Source organism: Mesoplodon bidens (assembly GCF_964165515.1).
Source record: "Mesoplodon bidens genome assembly, chromosome: 4".
In the NCBI taxonomy this organism is placed as follows: domain Eukaryota; kingdom Metazoa; phylum Chordata; class Mammalia; order Artiodactyla; family Ziphiidae; genus Mesoplodon; species Mesoplodon bidens.
In genome coordinates, this window is record NC_138160.1 from 125786355 (window position 1) to 125804570 (window position 18216).

Below are 18216 nucleotides of genomic sequence, written 5' to 3' on the forward strand. Positions count from 1 at the left end.
AAAAGAAAAAAATGACACACCTGAAAAAAGAGTCCGTGTTTCTTATCTGCTAATAACAACCAAGTACTAACTATTAGAAAGTTTGGCTCCTAGACTCTCAGTTAGTAAATTAGGTTAAAATAATTTTTAAATGCAAATTCTTTCTGTCCTAATGCTTGAAAATTATCCAGGTGTCAGACTGTGAATAATGACCAAGTAGGGTCTTGATTCCATCGTTTTTATTAGCTATTTAATGACACTTGGTAGTGTACTGAACACTATACCTGGAGAAGTACATAAACCCAGTACTTTGGGGCTTGCAATCAAGCTGCTTTATCATAAGACAGATTATGAAACTGTCTCCCTGCCCTCAGCAGCACTGGAATACAGGAGATTAGGTTTTAAATAGTCCCAAGGGAAACGTAGTCCCAATGAACTCAGATTCTATTTTATACATTCCTAAAAGGGGCGCTTTGTAATGGACTGTAAGATCAGGTAAGTCACTGGTGTTCTCTCACAAGAGAGAAAAAGTGCAAGTCAGAAGATATACTCTCATTGTCCATTTTGGCCACAACTAACCATGTCACTCAATTTCTCAAAGCCTCGGCATTCTTCTATGACTTGGAGGTGGTTCTGCTCGCTTCATCTATTTTACAGAATTATCATGACCATGAGATAATGATTTCAAAAAATGTATTAAATTATTCCAAAATGCCAGACAAATAAAAGGCCATCTTCTTCCCTGGCCTCCTTGGATCCTTGCTCCTCCTTCATACACACTAACAAGCTGTTGGCAGGACCCCCAAGATGTCACTATGCACCTACGAGCATTCGTTTCAGAAACAGCCAACCACATATCTGGAAATCCAGAAGCCACAGTCAGGGTGGAAGACCTGCCTGCCTAGCTCCACTCTGTGCAACTTAATTTTTGGAGAAGAAAATGGAGATGCCATTCACAAAGCACCCTGGACATTGAAAGATGCAATTCCATTACAAAGAAGAGCTCAAAAGCAATTCCACTATGAAAAGAGTCCAACAAAAACAGCTGGGTTTAGCACCTACACTTCTTTTCATCACTTTGCTTGCTCCTCCCCGCTTTCTTCTCCCCACTGGTAACCATTAGTCTGTTCTCCATATCTATAAGTCTGTTTCTGTTTTGTTATATACATTTGTTTTATTTTTTAGATTCCACATGTAAGTGATAACAGAGCATTTGTCTCTCTCTGTCTGACTTATTTCACTGAGCATAATACTCTCTAGGTCTATCCATGTCATTGCAAATGACAGAATTTCATTCTTTTTTATGGTTGAGTAATATTCCATTATGTGTGTATACATATATATATATATACACACACACACATGTCTATATATCCACGCCCCCACGTCCCCCCCCACACACCCCACATCTTCTTTATCCATTCATCTGTTGATGGACATTCATCTGTTGCTTACTGTGGTACATGTATCTTTTTGAATCATTATTTTCATTCTCTTCGGAAACTCCAGGAGTGGGATTTGCTGGGTTATACAGTAGTTCTATTTTTAGTTTTTTTGAGAAACCTCAATACTGTTTTCCACAGTGGCTGTATCAATTTACATTCCCACCGACGGGGTACAAGAGTTCCCTTTTTTCTACATCCTCAACATTTGTTATTTGTAGTCTTTTTGATGATAGCCATTCTGACAGGTATGAGGTGACATCTCATCATGGTTTGGGTTTGTATTTCTCTGATGATTAGCAATGTCGTGCATATTTTCATGTGCCTTTTGGACACCTGTATGTCTTCTTTGGGAAAATGTATATATGGGTCTTCTGTCCATTTTTTAAATGAGTTGTTTGTTTTTCTGAGATTGAATTGTATAAGCTGTTTATGTATTTTGGAATATTAATCTTGGTCATATCATTGGTAAATATTTTCTCCCATTCAGTAGGTTGTCTTTTCATTTTGTTGATGGCTTTCCTTATTATACAAAAGCTTTTAAGTTAAAATGTCCATACTACCTGAAGCAATCTACAGATTTAATGCAACCCCTATCAAAATACTCAAAACATTTTTCACAGAGTTAGAGCAAATAATCCTAAAATTCACATGGACCCACAAAAGACCCTGAATTCCCAAAGCAATATTGAGGGAAAAAAAAAAAAAGCAAATCTGGAGGTATCATGGTTCCTGACTTCAGACTGTACTACAAAGCTACAGGAACCAAAAAAACATGGTACTGGCACAAAAACAGCTACATAGTTCAATGCAACAGAATATAGAGCCCAGAAATAAACACAGGTACCTACGGTCAATTAATCTCTGACAAAGGAAGCAAGAATGTACAATGGAGCAAGGACAGTCTCTTTAATAAGTGGCGCTGGGAAAACTGGACAACCACATGTAAACCAATGAGATTAGAACATTTTCTCACACTATATACAAAAATAAACTCAAAAGGGATTAAAGACCTAAATGTAAGACCTGAAACCATAAAAATCCTAGGAGAGAACATAGGCAGAACACTCTTGACATAAATCATAGCAATATTCCTTTGGATCTATCTCTTAAGGCAAAAGAAATAAAAGCAAAAGTCTCTCATTTGTTTTCATCACAGCATAATTTATGATTACCTCATTTACTAGATTTTGTTTTGTATTTGCCTTTCTCCTCCATGACCTTCTAAACTCCAGGAAGGATAGGCAACATGTAGGGTCAGCTCACAATTAGAACTCCAGTGTGTAAACCAGGACCAACGCTCATATAGTAGGTGTTCCACTACCATATAGTGGACATTCACTAACTATTAATTGAGTGAAAGAAACAGGCAATTTGAGTATGTGCACTAAAGTCAGTTTCCCATGTGCAGGTATTAAGGCAGAAATGTTGACTAACGTGTTTGAAAAAGATTTCACCAGCAAGTGTAAAGCTAAAAAGATTTCTGACTAGGAGTTTGAAAGCTCTAGACCTGAGCTGTCCCATACAGTCAGTCACTAGCCACGCGTGGCTACTGCACACGTGAAATGAGGCTAGTGTGAATGGCGTGTGCCGTAAGTATAAAATACACACCAGGCTTTGAAGACAAGACAAGGAAAAGAATATAAAATATCTAATTCATAATGTTTATCCTGATTACATGTTGAAATGACAATTTTTCAATATATTGGTGAAATGTATTATTAAAATTAATTTCACCTGTTTTCTTTACTGTTTAAATGTGGCTATAGAAAATTAACATTACACACATGGTTTGTATTACATTTCTATTGGATGATGCTGGTCTAGAGCATTTCAGAGCTAAGCTGATTGTTATGTTTATGGCTTTAAAAAAATTATCTATGATGGTACATATTAGGGGTGGAAAATATGTAGATGTTTCAAAGTCGCTACCTAAAATTCTTAACATTATCCTACACTTTTTAAATCTTATGCAGATAGTAGGAAATTGTCCAGGCATCACATACTGTAATATGTCTGACTCCTAGGCAGAAAAAGATTTTCACAAAATTGTACAGTCAGTATTTGCCCTATTGTTAGACTTCAAATTCTTTAACTCGACTTCCAGATTCCCTACCATGATCTCTCCACCTGTACAACTGAAATAGCTTCCTAAATGGTCTTCCACTTCCAACCGATTTTTTTTCAAACAATAGCCAGTACTTTATGGTGACCCTAGGCTAAAGTCCAAATCCTGAATCCAGTCTTCAATTCCTGACATAATGCTGGACCTACTTACTTCTCTTTCTCCCTCCTTAGATTCCACACTCCAGCCACTCTCAACTCTATAAAGTTCTGTAAAGGTGCCACACTTTCTTTGGCTTTTGGACATTTGTTCCTTCTGGCTAGAGCCCACACCCATCACCCTCCTTTTATCTCATCAACTCCTATCCTGTTCCTAGTGTAGGGTTAGAGAAGACCACTGTGTCTGGTGTGTAGAATTCAAGGGAAGGGCATTCTCCTGGCCTCCAGCACCTCTTTCTTGCCTCTGCCACTACCATCACACCACCACCACAGGGTTTATGACATGGCAGGCATGTGCTAGGTACTCTCCATGATCACCCCATTGAGTCTTCACCATAACTCTGTGAGCTGACGGCAGCAGTAGAAGCTTACATTTATCTAGCACAGTGTGCCGAGGCTTGTTCTAAGCATTTCACAGGTATTACCCCAGACCTCAGGACAACTCTCTGAGGTAGGTACTATTATTATTCTACTTACTGATGAGGAACTAAAGTCCAGATAGATTTAGCAAACCACCTAGCTCTGTAGCTGGGGGTTTGAGCCCCTGTAGTTTGACCTCACAGTCTATATTGATTCATGGCAGGTTTTATCACCATTTTAGAGATGAGGAAACAGAAGATCAGAGGGTCAAGTAAACTGTCCAAAGTGGTCATGTCAGGATTTGAAGGACCAGTTAGATGCCCTACTGTTTCTCCCAATCACTCTATACATCCTCCTTCATTATACTGTATTACGACTGCCTACTAGCTTACTGGATTCCCTCACTAGACTATAAGCTCCTTATTCTTTAAATTTTAAAAACAGTTTTAGATTTACAGAAAAATTAAACACATAGCACAGAGAATTCCCATATACCTCTTGCAGAGTTTTCCCTATTATGAATATCTTGTTAGTGTAGGACATTTGTTATAATTAATGAGCCAGTATTAATATATTACTATTAACTAAAGTCCATAGTTTAATTAGTATTTCCTCAGTTTTTACCTAATGTCCTTTTTCTGCACTAGGATCCCTTCTAGGATACTATGTTACACTTGTCACGTTTCCTTAGGCTCCTCTTCTGTGGCAGTTTCTCAGACTTTCCTTGCCTTTGGTGACCTTCACAGTTTTGAAGAATACGAACAGGTATACTGTAGGATAGATACTCCTCTATTGGAATTTGTCTGATGTTTTTCTCCTGATCAAAGATCAAAGAGAACGTGACAAAGTGTCATAGTCATCACATCCTATCAAGGATGCCTACTATCAACATGAATTATGACTGTTCATGCGGACCTTGATCACTAGCTGAAGTAATGTCTGTCAGGTTTCTCCTCTGTAAAGTTACGCTTCCTGTCCCTGCTCCCCTGTCTTCCTCATCTTTACTCTGTAGAAAGAAGTCTTTATGTGCAGCCCACACTTAAGGAATGGGGAATTATGCCTACTTGCTATGTTCCTTGAGGCTGGGTCTTCTATATAATTTATTTGGCATTCCACAAGGGAGATTTTTCTCTTCTCTCCCATTTATTAATTTATTCAATTCTTCATATCAGTATGGATTCATGGATATTTATTTTATACTTTGGGATATAATCCAATACTACTATGTTTTTTTATTCCAATTATTCCACTTGAGCCACTGGGAACTCCTTCAGTCAGCTCCTGTGTCACTCTGACACACTCTCATCAATGTAGGTTTTTTTTTCTTTTTCTTTTCTGAGCACTTCCTTACATTTTGGGACCATAAGAGACTCTGACGTCATCTCATATATTTTCTTCTCCAGTCCCCAAACCAGATATTTCTCCCAGGATTCCAGGGTCATTTTATTGGAGAATGGTTTTAGAAATCAAGAGCTGGGTGCTAGTTGGGCCTATTGCTACTGGGGTGTCATTTCTTTTAGGTGCTCTCAGCTGACACAGAAATAAATATATGTAGGTATACAACTCTGTGTATATACACATAAATACTTCCCTATGCAATCATGTGTATCTATATAAACTTAAACAGGAGTTCCTTCTGATGTCTCCAACTCTAATCCATTACCACGTGGATCACTCTAACCTTCTGCCCTTGCTTATCTGTAAATTCCCACGCCAACAGTGGGCAATGACTGTAAGCTTCTTAAAGGTAGCTTCTTCCTTATTCACGGCTGTACCCCAAGTACAGTGCTTGCCACATATAATACACGTGTTGGGTTTACCAAACAATTTCAATTCTGGAAGGGACTACAGATGAATTTACAAATGTCACCAAATATGGATTTCAAAGACTAAACTCACAACAATTTATTAGGGCAACAATAAAAGAGGGTGCACTAACCAAGGTCTGATTTAAGTGTGTTTATTCAACTTCGTGAAGGGAAAATGACAGTAATACATCTAAGCTACGCAAAAAGGATTCAGGCTTCCCTGAAAAGGATTCAAGTGGCATAAAATGGTTTGTTTCTCCACAGCAATTTACATGTATTAAAACAGATAATGGCATAATCATTGTCAAAATACAGCTTCCACCCTGTATAATGTCTTAATATATGCTCAAAGTTCCTGACAAACAGGAACAAAGCCACGGCGGATTAGACCCTAAGTGGTGGATGACTCTAACAGCACAGCAGAAAAACCAATCTCACACTTCTGGGAAGGAAAATAAGACCTGAGAACAGCCTTTGAAGGAGAATGGGAAAGTACAAAGGGAAAGATGCTCAAGCGATACATCAGCTGGATGAGGAACTGGGCGCTAATGTGACACTCTGCTGCATTAATGATGCTAATTTATGTCTGGGTGTGTGTGAATGACACAGAGGAGACTTGAAGAGGTCTATATTATACCATGGAGAAGCTCATCTTGAATCTCTTGGAAGGGTACGTGCTTTATATGGGGACTGCCTCACATGGGCATATATTATGTGGATTCTGTGTCAGTTGCATATGACCAAATCACTTGTCTCTGTAAATCTATTCTGGAACGTTTCCATTCTGCCCTTTACACTGCAGCCAGAATGATCTTTTTGAAAAACAAATTTGGTCACTGCTCCCCATCTTCCCTACATTTAAATATTTTAACATTTCCTTTGACTCCTAGGATAAAAAGCAATACAGTCCTCATATGCCCTCAAGGTTCTGCAAGATCTGGCTTCTGTCTAATGCTTACCTTGTGGGAACTCAAGCCACATGGGTCACCTTTCACTTCTCTGGACACACACTCTCTTTACTGCAACTACTATACATATATTTTTGCATCTCCTCTTCAACACAGCTAACTCCTACTACCGCTTCAGGATCTAGCCCAGTCCCCTCTTCACCAGGGGCGCGTCCCCTGTCCAGGTCACTCTCATAGCACCACAAACTCTTCCTCTGCAGAGCCTGTCACAGTCACAACTGTATATTTATCTTTGTTATTCTTTGGTTAATGTATTTCCCCAGATGGCCTCGTTACTCCATATTCCTGGCATCTAACCCCATGCCTGGCACACAATAAGTGTCCCCTAAATATGTATTAAATAAATGAATGAAAAGTGACCACACCATCCACCTACACTATTGCCAAGGCATCCCTGAACATCAACGCCCCTCACTGAATTCTGAAGAATACAACAGTTCACTCTAGAAATTTGATTGGTTACCCTTGTGATGAGTATAAGAAATATCACTGGTAGGTTCCAGTAGTTTCCAAAGGTATAGGAAATCCCTTTTATCGTACGGGTCATTAGTGCATTGAAATGGATATTATGTGGAAGTGAACATAAAGGGGACATAAAAAAACAATCCTACACAGATGAGGTCAGCTATGGCACCAGTTGTTTACCAGTCTTAATTCTTAAGATCATTGTCATCAAGTAATTTTGCTTTTTTCCACAAAATCCCAAATGATACTATTAGCTTTCAAGCTCTCATCATCGTGCCTGAATTTTATTCAACAAATATTTACTGAGCATATTTATTATATGTCAGGCACTGTTTTAGACCCTGGGATAAATGCTGAGCAAGAGACACAAGGTTCTCACCTTCCAGGGGAGGAGACAGTCAACACAGACTGATAGTCCTTTCAGATTAGTGAATTTCAGGTGAGTGTGGGATTAGTTCTGATGAGGAAAGAAGTCATGTGCTATGGGAGTGCGATCATTCCCATTGTCTCAACATGATCTCAAGTAATCTAATGTCTCACCGGGATAACCTGTATCATCATTGCTCTGTGGTATCAAGTGCATCATAGTGTTTCCACTTGATGAAGGATGAAAGGATTTTGTTTTAATGTCATGGTCTCGCATAAGGATTTATTATTATTTTTAAAATTTATTTATTTATTTTTGGCTGTGTTGGGCTTTGCTGCTATGCGCGGGCTTTTTCTAGTTGTGGCGAGCAGGGGGTACTCTTCGTTGTGGTGCACGGGCTTCTCATTGCAGTGGCTTCTCTTGTTGCGGAGCATGGGCTGTAGGTGCACAGGCTTCACTAGTTGTGGCACGCGGGCTCAGCAGTTGTGGCTCGCAGGCTCTAGAGTGCAGGCTCAGTAGTTGTGGCGCACGGGCTTAGTTACTCTGTGGCATGTGGGATCTTCCCAGACCAGGGCTCGAACCCATGTCCCTTGCATTGGCAGGTGGATTCTTAATCACTGTGCCACCAGGGAAGGCCCTCCCATAAGGATTTAAATGTATTTACTTCTTCGGGTTAAATAAAAGATTAGGGAAGGCATCAGGTATATCTTTTCTAAGGAGTCATTATAATCCCTCAAAATCTCTAGTGCCAGTTTTGGTGTACCCTGAAGGATCAAAGTGCCTGTTCTCAAAGATGAATATCTCAACAGAGCATCTGTCTCATGCCAAAGGAGTTTTCATTGAGTTTTAGTGATAAGCACTGAAAAGAGTAGTTACTGCCACAGAAAATTTTAAAGACATCTATGGAAAGACTGTAAACTTTGCGAAGATTGAGTCAAGACTCTTGAAAACCATTATACAACTTAAGGCCTAAGATAGTGTTTGGAGCATAACTGGCCCTCAATAATTACGTGTTACATGTTTGCTGAATGAATGGTCATACGTTGAGAAAATCAACTAGTTGAAGTTTGGGACCAGAGTGGAGCAAAAAGAGAAAAAATAGTACTGAAGGGGCTTGATTCGCAAGAGGAAAGGCCACAGAGAAAGGGCACCAGAACAGTTATCCTCTTTGTCCCCTTTTGATGAAGGTGGTAGACCTAAGAGGTGTCGGTCAGGAAGCTGGGAGAATCTCAGGAACAGACAGCGGCAGCCCCGAGGTCCCACAGCTCAAGTCTAATGCGCCAGCCGACCGTCTCCAATGGAAAAGAACAATCAGCAGATTGATAAATTCTTCCACTTACACCCCTGAACAAATAAACTAATTGCATCTTTGTTTTTAACCTAACAAATCATAGCTTGATTACAAGTCATTAGTGACCATTAATACATGAAACTGTTTGCATTTCACTAGTATATCTGAGTTACACAGTCTTGCCTTTCACATAAGCTCAATCAAGCTTCCAAAAGGAAAACCCCCTTATCAGGGCCTCAAGTGGGACTTAAACAAACTAACAATTAGCCTCTGGAATTGAACTATGATGCAGAAGAATTCATGATTTTAGTTCACTGCGGATCTCCCTACACTAGATTACGACCAGCCACTCCCTCTGGAGTGGAGATGTGCTCTCTGGGCCCAGAGAGCTTGCAACTGCCTCTCTCAGAACCTTCGCAATTACTCCCAATGGCGGCTAATGCATTGGCCAGCAACACGGACCGGCTTGTGTGACCCTAGTGCAGACAGCCTGAAGTTCACAACACAATGGCTGATTAGAGTGAGGACAAATGCAAGGAGCATGTTGGGGAAACTGTCAAAAACATCGAGGTGACAGGAAGAGAGTCTATTTGGCAAAAAAGTGGAGGCAAGGCAGAAAAAATATATATATATACACACACATATATACACATGTATATATATATATATATGTATATGTATATGTATATATATTTATGTCAACCAGGTACTCCAGAATTTTTTAGAGTCCATCTGGGGCTTTGAATTATCCATATTAGAAGCCACGATCTTGAAAAGAACTGGATAGTTGCCAAGCTTCCATTTCATTTTGTGCCGAATAATCAGAGTGGGCATGGAGTAATTAACAGAGATTAATGATCTCAAATGTTTGAGGATTTTTTTTTCAGCAGAGGGAGGAACACTCCCAAACACATTCTCTCTCTATTTTAAAATTTTATTTATTTGTTTACTTATTTATTTATTTTTGGCTGCATTGGGTCTTCGTTGCTGCGCGCGGGTTTTCTCTAGTTGCGGCGAGTGGGGGCTCCTCTTCGTTGCTATGCGCGGGCTCCTCATTGCTGTGGCTTCTCTTGTTGCGGAGCATGGGCTCTAGGCACACAGGCTTCAGTAGTTGTGGCTCGCGGGCTCTAGAGCTCAGGCTCAGTAGTTGTGGCGCACGGGCTTAGTTGCTCCGCAGCATGTGGGATCTTCCCGGACCAGGGCTCGAGCCCACGTCCCCTGCATTGGCAGGTGGATTCTTAACCACTGCACCACCAGGGAAGTCCTGTTTGAGGACTTTCTAATATAACAATTGTCTTTCGGGAGCAAATCCATGGTCCATCTCATCTAATGTTCTGTTGCTTCAAAACATGTTCCCCAGGGAAAGCCACTTTTGACTACTAACGTGCTGAGGCCATGGAATTAGAGGGGTTGCTAACAAGGCAAGAAACAGCAGCCCATATATGGCTGAAAGCAGTTTTCCTTTTTATTCTAGGTTAGCTGCCGAGAACAGGACTCATGCCTCAGCTCAACACGTACAGTGACAGCACAGACTTCCACGCAGTTTAAAAAGCTCTTTCAAATGAATTGCCCCACTCATCTCTCCATCAGCCCCGTGAAAAAGTTAGGTTATGAACAGCACAGTAATGATAGAAAATGTGGGCTCTAGAGTCAACTTCTGTTTTTAAATCCTGGCTTTTCCACTGACTAGCAGGGTGACCTTGAGCGAGTCATGGAGCCTTTCTGAACTTCACTTTTCTCATCTGTAAAACAGAGATAAGGGTGCCTACCTCATACAGAGATTGTAAAACTCTGACAGGTAATTAATGCATGGAAAATGTTTAATATACTTAAACATGGTGCCTAATAAGTGCTCAGGAAATGTGAACTGCTTCTGTTTACCTTTTTCTCCTCCTCCCCACCGCCCCCGCCCAATCCCCACCACCCGTCAGGACCACCATCTTTGCAACTACCGATATCACCATCTATCTTCCCCCGCAGGAAGATAAGGAAACTCAATCTCCAAGATGGGCTTTTTTTCTGAAGTCAAGCAACTACTAAGTCAGGTAGGACTAACCCATTATCTTCTGATCATACCATCCGCCCTACCTGGAGCACTTCATCCCTCTTCCCTTCACCTTACTCCTCCTCAACCATCAGGTCTCAGCTTAGCCACCTCCTTCTTCATGAGCCCTCCTCTGAGCCCTCCCCCATCATCTTAGAGTCCCTTGTCCTTCCCCCATCACAGAACTCCTCAGACTACATAATAACTGCCTGTTGTCCTGTCTGTGTCCCCCACTAGGGCATGAGTTCCTTAACAGAAGAGTCCAGGTATGTATACTATACTTTCACATCCCCGGTACAAAGCACAGCACATAGTAAGTGCTCAATAAATACTTAGTAAATAAAAGGATGAATGGCAGACTCCTTCCATACCAATCTGCTGCTACATATTAAAGTATTATTTCTCCCTGGAGCACAATTTGGGCAATCAGAGATTGCAACACACGACTTCATGCCTTATACTGCTATTACATAATCTTCACCTCTCGTTGAAAACTCAAGGCAATCTTAACCAAATTCTAATGGAGTCCATTTCTGAAGAAAGTACCTTAACTTGTGAAAATGATGCCTCGAATGGCACTGATGTTAACACACACACACACACTCATTCATTTCATACCTCATGCTTATTCACAAACTATGCATGTGCTTACAGTCACCAACCCCTGAGCATGTTGAAAAGGGCACCATCTTTTTTTTTTTTTGGCCATGCCCCACAGCATGTGGGATCTTAGTTCCCTGACCAGGAATCAAACCCGGGCTCCCTGCACTAGAGGGGCAGAGTCTTAACCACTGGACCATCAGGGAAGTCCAAGGGCACCATCTTTTAACTTTGAAGGTATTTTTCAGAAACATTTGGACTTGATGAGACACAATGAAAAGCCAATATTCACCCTTGCTATTCTTCCTCCAAGCAAGCACTGAAAATTCTCACTCTGAACTGTCTCTTTCTCACTAGCAGCTTTAGTACTTTTGGAAATTTTGAGTCCGACATGATGCAGACCCGCAAAACATGACCAAATACTTTAGTCCTTCCCTCTCCCTCCCTCTTGGAGGAGGTATAGAGGGCATAAATTTGGAAGCTTCAGGGAAATCCATTCAAAGTCCAGCTAGTCTTATCTCATTAAAGTACTGTTACTAAGGACAAACCAAATAAAACTCAGCCCTCCAGTCAATACCATATTAGAATGCATTGAAAATGTGACTTGGATGACAGGAATGAAAGAAAAGTACATTGAAATTATAACAGACATAAACTCATTATGAAAATAAGTCAGACAGAAAAATGTAAATTTCTCTATAGCAAGGAAAGAGCTGAACTCCACATCACAAGTACCACAAGGTATTATTTAAAAACAAACCCTGCTCTCCTATTATCTTATTTTAAAAAGCACATTAAGAAATATAACCTGTATGGAGTCTACAGAAATGTATAAAGCTAAAGTTGCATAATTCCTTTGGGACACCAATGCCTGACACAGCCTTATCCATAGACTGATGGAGAACGTGCATAAACATACATACATACATATAAATATACACATCTGCTCTTTCTTTTCTTCTCCCACTAAGTCATTAACCACCTTTTTCATTTCATTTCCCTATAATAAATATTTATTTGGAAACTCTTCTTTCCCCATTCCTTCTCTCAAAAGGAGCTCTTCTCTTCTGAATCTCTTACTCTTTTCTCCGTCTCAGAGTTCTTACCTACCTGTTACAAATTCCACCTCAAGGGAAAATCTCTGATGATTCTTTTTTCTTAAATAAAAATACATTGTTCTTTTGCACTAAATTTTATTTTCCAGGGCCCCCAAAATACAGCCAAATGTGGAGGCTATCAAGCTAAAGAGTCTCCCTGTACTGTTTCAAGAAAGAAATAAAAACAAGGCAGCAGATGTCTTCATGCTACCTCCTCCAAATCAGGTGGGGCTGTTTAGGGGTTATACTGAAAGGGATTCCAGTATAGAAGCCCATATTGTCTGTCTTCGCCTGCTGACCCCAACCCTTTTATCTGTTAGAACAGTTAATATACCTGTCTGGTTCACTAGCCTATTCTACATACCTCTTAAGCATCTATAAAGTAGGGTCTATTCTTATCTAGCCTAATCCCTCTCTCCTGGTAGTTTCTTGGCTAATTATTCTTTGTCTTTGCTGTGAACCAACGCATGTCATCAAAACGTGTTCTTAGAACAGTAAGTTCAGCGATGCTTCCAATTTACACTTTTTTTTTCAAATGCGAATGAATGGATTTGGGACCCACAGAACAACTTTTAAGCAATGGGAACTAGTCAACCCTTCCATGTTGCTATTTAATTAACAAGAGTAGGTATAAATAATCATACTAATACCTTTGTTTCCATAGGTGCTTTCCTCTGGATAATTCATGCTTCATTACCGTGCCACTATTCTCTGTCTTGTGTTCTCCCTTGGGTTCTGTGACAAACACAGGGCTCAGATCCAGACTCCAGAAGGTAGTGGAGCTTCCAAGTTTGTTAACGTACACAGGTGCATTACACACTCCCCAGATTCCTCTCTAGCATCTTTGTGTGAGGTTGCCCCTGACCTGTCAAAGTCCAGGCTAATGAGGTGACACCACCCACACTACAAAACCTCTCTGTGCTTCAGCCTCCTCAACAGCAAGTGGGCTGCCTTCGGGTTTTGAAGAACAGTGGTTATCAAAGCGTTGCTCTGGACCAGCAGTAGCAGCATCACCTGGGAAACCATTAGAAAGCAAACTTTCAGGCCCCATCCCAGACCTAGTAAATTAGAAACTCTGGGGGGAGGCCCAGCAATTTGTGTTTAACAAACGCTTCAGGTGATTCTAATAGCATTAGAGTGGACAACAACAGCCATCGGGCATCTAGGGAGTTTGGGGGAGGCCTGCGGTTAGGAGAGCTATCTTTATAGGAGGAGGGATCACGTGCACAGGACCAAGCTTTGAGGTAAGGCTTCATAGTATAGTGCTAGGAGCAATGGGTAAAAAAGAGAGGTTGCTCTGATACACAGAACCACTTTTAAGCAATTGGAACTATTCAGAAATAGGAGCAAGTCATGTGACTTCTAATCATTGATTAGAAGAGGCTCCCTTTCTCTCAGAGTGCTCACAGGTATAAGATTATACTCTGGCAGAATCTACGAATAAGGCAATATAAAAAGTACTAAAAATAAAGCAAGGTTCTTTCAAAAACAACAAAATTAAGCCATAATAGGAAGCTTAATAGGAAGCTTCAACATACTACTAATATAGAAAGAGAGGTTTATAATTAATCTATTATCATTAATTTTTTAATATCTCAAAGCTATCACCTTTAAAAACTATCCTACTGATGGTGCCTAGAGTAGATAATGGATTTTTGTTTCCTAATGCTTTATTTCTTATTCAGAAAAGACCAGCAGTTGGCTTAGATTCTCATAAGATTCCATTTATTATTATATGAGATTATATTTATTATTTAAAAGGGACCAATCACCACCAGCCAGAACTGATACTACATCAAAGATTAAGGGTGAGGTATTAACTTACTTCTCCTCTGTTTTGTAACCAAAACAACCATCTTTTGACAGTCATGATTTTGCTTCAGGATAGTTAGATAACTGAATTAATATTAATGAAGAGATAACCTAACATTATTTAGCCATTATTACATACCATGTACCTGGCACTGTCCTGAGCACATCATATACACTGCAGTATTTAATATTCACAGCAACCTTAGGAAGTTAAGCATTGTTATCCTCATTCTAAAGAGGAGGCACCTGGGCTGACAGAGGTTCAATAACTTGCCCAAGGTCATAGAACTAGCAAGTGATGGAGGCAGGAAACAAAGCCAGTGGTTTCCAGAGTCAGGGTTCTTAATCCTTTGAGTATATCTTTTTAGTATAATCCTGAACTCTAGGGATTTGGAGGGCAGAAAGAATGTTTGGCCCAGTGCAAATAACACTTAGGACCATTTAAGGCTTCTAGAAATACTAAAGACAACCAACAATCAAAAAACCACTTAATGAATGTTCAATCTGTGTCAGGTACTGAATTAACCATTGTGTAACTACTATCTCACTTAATCCTTACAGCACCATGAAAGGTGGTTACCACTGTCATGATTTTACATATGGGTAACTATAGTTAGAGGATTTAAGTAATGAGCCAATCTTCTTAATAAAGAATACACTGCTCACATAATTAAATGTAAAGGAAGCAAAATATGTACTGAGCAGGTAAAAACCACTCAGTAAATGTAACTTCCCTCCCCTTATATTAAGTTTCCAGGGATAAGGATGGTGTCAGTGATGATTAATTCATTGTCTTTCTTACCTATCTTCTTACTTGTTCCATACGGCAGATATCTGTGAGTTAGATATCTGGGTGCTGTACACAGTCTTGAAATAGAACTAAGTTCACTGACTTCTCTACATCTTTATAATCACCAAACACTACCTCTTTGAGGCTTGCACCACTGGCTAGGACAGTGGCCCCCAAACCTGCCCATTTGGCAATAGTAACAATGAACAACCTTAGGAATAAGACATATCCCACACCCAAGCCCAACAGTCAAAGGGTAACATGCCACATTGCTCTACCCAAAGAACCTTGTGCTAAGGATGTAGGTGGCCAACATCTCACAGAGAGAGTCAGCAAAAATGAACACCTTTTCCCAAAACTGCAAGATTTCATCTAGTTGAGAGTTCAATGAAAGTTGATTTATTTAGTATTCTAATATCATGGGGAGAGCTCTGTTTTCAGAATCAGAGTCTCTGGATCTCAGTCATGTCTCCACCACAAACCAGCTATGTGATCATGGGCAAGCCGCTTAACTCCACTGGATCTGTTTTCTCACTGAGAAAATGAGACAAAATAAAACTTGTTCTCCAAATTTTTTGTGCATAGTAGATAAGAGTTGTGAAAATACTTTGCGGAAATATAAAACCCTGTCAGAAGTATGAGATGGGATTATTATTTTATGTAACTCATTCCTCGCCTAAAATTTGGCGGCCAATGTATCAACCTGGTTAGCCAAGTTGGTTTACTGACAGACTAATCTGAAAGGTAAGAGGAAGAGGACTGTTTAAAACTGATAATTAGCAGCTGTAGCAAGAGCACCCATGGAACTATTTGCTCAGTTGTCTTGATGGTTAAGAGGGATTCATTTCCAATGACCTTACTTCTCTATAACCTTCGCAAATCCCTAGGTCAGTGAATGTTCCTAAGAAATAGGCTGAGAAACCTTTCCATGCAAGCAAAAAGGATTATCGGCAAACCATTATGTCACTAAACATGACAGAAACAATCTTCGTAGCTCAACAAATGGGGGCTCATTATATTTTGCCAAAGACACCTTTAGATTCCTATTCAGGTTTCAAGGTGCCAAGTTATTCACCCTCACATGTCTACATCAGAGCAGAAATTAGTCTATATGTAGATTGCTTGGGACAGCAGTGACAGGAGACAGGAAAAAGGGCATTTTTATGCTGCGAAAAAAAAAAAAGAAACCCCATCTGGAGTTAAACCTGGAGAGATGAATAAAAGATAGTATTTTAGTACTATTGATTGTTTTTACATTTCACTGACAGGATTCAGCCAAAAGATTCAAGAGCAAAGAGATAAACATCAGGTAAACACTGGGATTGACATATATACACTAATATGTATAAAATAGATAACTAATAAGAACCTGCTATCTAAAAAGTCAAGTAAACAATTTCTTTGGTGCCCTTACATTTACCTTGGACTATGGTTCCCCCTCAAGTTATCTGACAGATTAACATGGCCTTGTGATGTGACACCATCATCCTGCTTTTCCTATTATACCTCTTTTCTTAAAATATTTTGTAGTCAATACAAACAGGTAAAAGTCTAAATTCTCCCTGGGCCTGTATTTGGAAAGGTAAATTCATTTCTTTTCAAGTCACTGGTTGTAAAGCTATAAAGCTGATTGCTTGATTAGTCACTCAAACTCTGGCTTTGGATCATCTTACCAAAGTTTACCTTCAGTATACCCAAACAGAGGTTACAGAGGTTGCTTAGATCATGGTCAATGACTGGGAAGGAAACCAAGGTTTCTCAGACATAAGACATGCCAAACTTTTCAAAGCCAAGATCATCTCATTTTCCTGCTTCTGCTTCTCTGATAAAACATACCTATGCTCTGTTACTAACAGCCACTCTGCAATACACTACACATTGAACCAGCTGTCCCCCCAGGTGCCGGCCTCTCCAGTGGGTCTGGTTGTCACTAAACCACTGATTAAACATTTTAAGACTGGCTTTGGCAAAACATGCCAGAAATTCCTTCAGGGTAATTAAAACCACCTTCTGTGTCAATAAATACAGACAGTGAGATCCTTCATGTGCAGAGGGGCTGGTGCTGACCCACGGGCTCTAGGACATTTTTTCTTAGATGGCTTTTCCTTCACTGCAATTGATTTTAACTGACTCATCCAGACCCTTCCCCAGCCCCATTATGGAATGATTGGTTGAACTCAGAGGTGTCATCTTACTCTTATTGTTTAAGCCAAGAGACAGGACCAAAGGGTCTCTGAACCTAACGGCCAAGCTCATTGCCAAAGCCCTTTCACCCAGACCTACAGGTATGAGAACTTGAATGGAATTCTTGTTACAGAATGTGACAATTACTAGTGTCCACTTTTCACTACTTTTCCAGGGTTCCAACTGATTTTCATTTGAAGAATTATTAATGTGACTTCGAAGTAAAAAGAAGAACTCAGGTGAATATTTACTACATTGATATCCAGAGGCCTGTTCTTCGCACATAATAGACACTCCATGAATTATTTTTCACCCCAATAACAGCTTTATAATTTTTAGTATGTAAACAATGCATAACACTTACTGAAAACTGTCATTCATTAGAAAATATAAAGATAAATAGTAAAAATTACTAAAAGTTCCATCAGCCTGAGATAACCATCATTAATATTTTGATAACCATTCTGTTTGCTGAATTCTCACAATTCACACCTACAGGAGGAATCATACTATATATATCATGGATGTGGTGAACTTTAATATTTTGAATTGTCTTTTTTTTGCTTACTTCTCCCCTCCCCGCCTCATAACCAATGTTAATAACCCTTTATATACTTTTTTCATTTGGATGCTATCATATACCAACTCATACGGCATGACTAAGGTTTCAGTTGCTTAATCAATACTTGCTGAATGGTTAAAGAGTAAAACATAAACACATAAACA

At 39.8% G+C, this 18216-nt stretch overlaps 1 protein-coding gene across 4 annotated transcripts in view; it reads right to left on the reverse strand.

The window, feature by feature from the left end:
• PPP2R2B (protein phosphatase 2 regulatory subunit Bbeta) overlaps window positions 1–18216 on the reverse strand; it is a gene marked incomplete at both ends in the record, with an annotated part of 458963 nt that overhangs the window by 257910 nt on the left and 182837 nt on the right. The window contains one exon of one of the 4 annotated variants that reach the window (XM_081230518.1): window positions 13355–13391. The exons of the other annotated variants lie outside the window; for them this stretch is intronic. Within the exon in view, the coding sequence (XP_081086644.1) occupies window positions 13355–13391 (37 nt within the window). Of the gene's footprint in view, window positions 1–13354; window positions 13392–18216 lie in introns of those variants that run through there. 4 annotated transcript variants of the gene reach the window in all.